This window comes from Mytilus edulis, unplaced genomic scaffold, assembly GCF_963676685.1.
Source record: "Mytilus edulis unplaced genomic scaffold, xbMytEdul2.2 SCAFFOLD_2442, whole genome shotgun sequence".
In the NCBI taxonomy this organism is placed as follows: Eukaryota; Metazoa; Mollusca; class Bivalvia; order Mytilida; family Mytilidae; genus Mytilus; species Mytilus edulis.
Window position 1 is genome coordinate 6,176 of NW_027267787.1, and position 1,912 is coordinate 8,087.

The 1,912-nt window shown below is 42.6% G+C and overlaps 1 protein-coding gene across 1 annotated transcript; it reads right to left on the reverse strand.

The window, feature by feature from the left end:
• Positions 1-674: 674 nt before the first annotated feature.
• On the reverse strand, positions 675-1,235 carry LOC139506022 (uncharacterized). The gene has a single exon (XM_071295313.1). The coding sequence runs from the start codon at positions 1,233-1,235 to the stop codon at positions 675-677; it is 561 nt and encodes a 186-aa protein (XP_071151414.1).
• Positions 1,236-1,912: the final 677 nt, after the last annotated feature.

Consider the following 1,912-nt stretch of genomic DNA (forward strand, 5'->3'; position numbering starts at 1 on the left):
GTTGTTCCAAATCTGATTTAAGTTTGGTCAGTTTGAATTGTTCTGTATGATTGACAATCGTCTTCAAAATAGTCTTACTGATGATGTTAAGCTGTCTGGTTTGTCGTTTATGTGGCAAAGAAACATGATCGGTTCTCCTCCTCAAACGGTGTCATAATAAGGAACCTCAGAGTCAACTATTGTGTCTCCGGATATTTACCCCTTCAAGATGGTGCGGAGGAATTTGACAGCCATTGGTTCTTTGATTCCAAATTGGTCTAGTTTGTGGAGTAATTTGTTGTGTGTTACTGTATCAAGTGCTTTGGTGTAGTCCAATATTGCTATTTCGATTTAATGTCCATTGTCATGCTCTTGTAGGAAACCATTGCTAGGATTAATGAGTTGGGATTCGCATGAGTATCCTGATCTGAATCCACGCTTTATGTATATTCTACTTCTATGTGGTTAATCTGCAGTCGGAAATTCCATAACGCAAATATACTGTGCGCGTGTGTCAACTAGTACACGCCAGGTTAAAAATAACAAACTTTGTGTATTTACAGGAACAAAAACAAATAAAATTGTGTGATGTTTGCAACAACTGTACAGGGTTAAAATCAGGTATCAATAGTTACGCCAGGAACTGCCACACACAGACCCGGAAGGCGACTGTTGTGGGAGCTTGGATGGCACATTCAGGTAGTGGTTCCAGTCAACAATTGTTCTTTGGATGAAACTGTATTCATAGGCATCCGTTGAAGTGCTGACTCTGGAAAACCTGTCTCTGTGGTATTGTCGGGTGTTACAGTTGGTCTCCTGATGTAATCTGGAATAATGACTGATGCTTCTCCATGTAGGATCTTATAAAGGAGTATGAGCCTGGCTCCTTGTCTGCGTGTTGCTAGTGTTGGCCAGCCAAGTGTCTGTAGGATGTTGGTTACAGTTCCTGGTTCCCGAGAATAGGTTGATGTTACAAATCGGGCAGCTCTTCGTTGTACCATCTCGATTTGGCTAATATGGCACTTTTTATATGGGTCCCACACTGCAGATGCATACTCTAGGTGAGGTCGGACTAATGTTTTGTATGCACTCTCTTTTATGTCTTGTGGGCACTTATTTAAGTTCCTTCTTAAAAATCCAAGTGTTCTGTTGGCTTTTGATGTTGCTTTTGTTATATTGTGGTCCCAATTCATGTCCTCTGATAGTTCTAAGCCGAGGTATGGGTAGTACTGAACAGTTTCCAGGTAATGTCCCATCATATGTAGTTGTGAACAACAGGGTTGCGTTTTCTGGTTACCCTAAGGATGAAACATTTTGCTGGATGGAATGTCATCTGCCAGCGTCTTGCCCATTCTACCAGTAGCGTAAGGTCTTGTTGTAGCTACTGGCATGTATCCGAGTTGTGGACGCTTCTGTACAAAAGGGAGTCGTCAGCAAACAGTCGTAGACTGGTACATGGCGATATAGAATCGCCTATGTCGTTGATGTACAGCAGGAAACATAAGGGTCCAAGGACCGTCCCCTGGGTACACCAGAACGTACTGCTTTCATATCACTCATTTCACCATCTACACAAACTCGTTGATTTCGTTTGTTAAGCCATGCGCTTATCCAACCAAGAACATCTCCACGGATACCGTAGTAGCTCATTTTCTGCAATAGCCGCTGGTGTGGGACTGTGTCAAATGCCTTGGAAAAATCCAAGACAAGCATATCTATTTGTTCTCTCATGTCCAGAGATCGTGCCACTGATTCTATGGTGTTCACCAGTTGAGTTTCACAGGAGCGATGTTGTCTGAAACCGTGTTGGTAGTCCACTAAAATGTTGTTGTTTTTCCAAGTGGTTCATTACATGGCGGTAGATGATATGTTCCATTGTTTTACAGCATATAGAGGTCAGAGAGACGGGCCTGTAGTTGACTGCTTGTGTGCG

Excerpts from the sequence above, each read along its gene's own strand:
- LOC139506022 (XM_071295313.1), bottom strand. The coding sequence starts at position 1,235 with ATGGGACATTACCTGGAAACTGTTCAGTACTACCCATACCTCGGCTTA.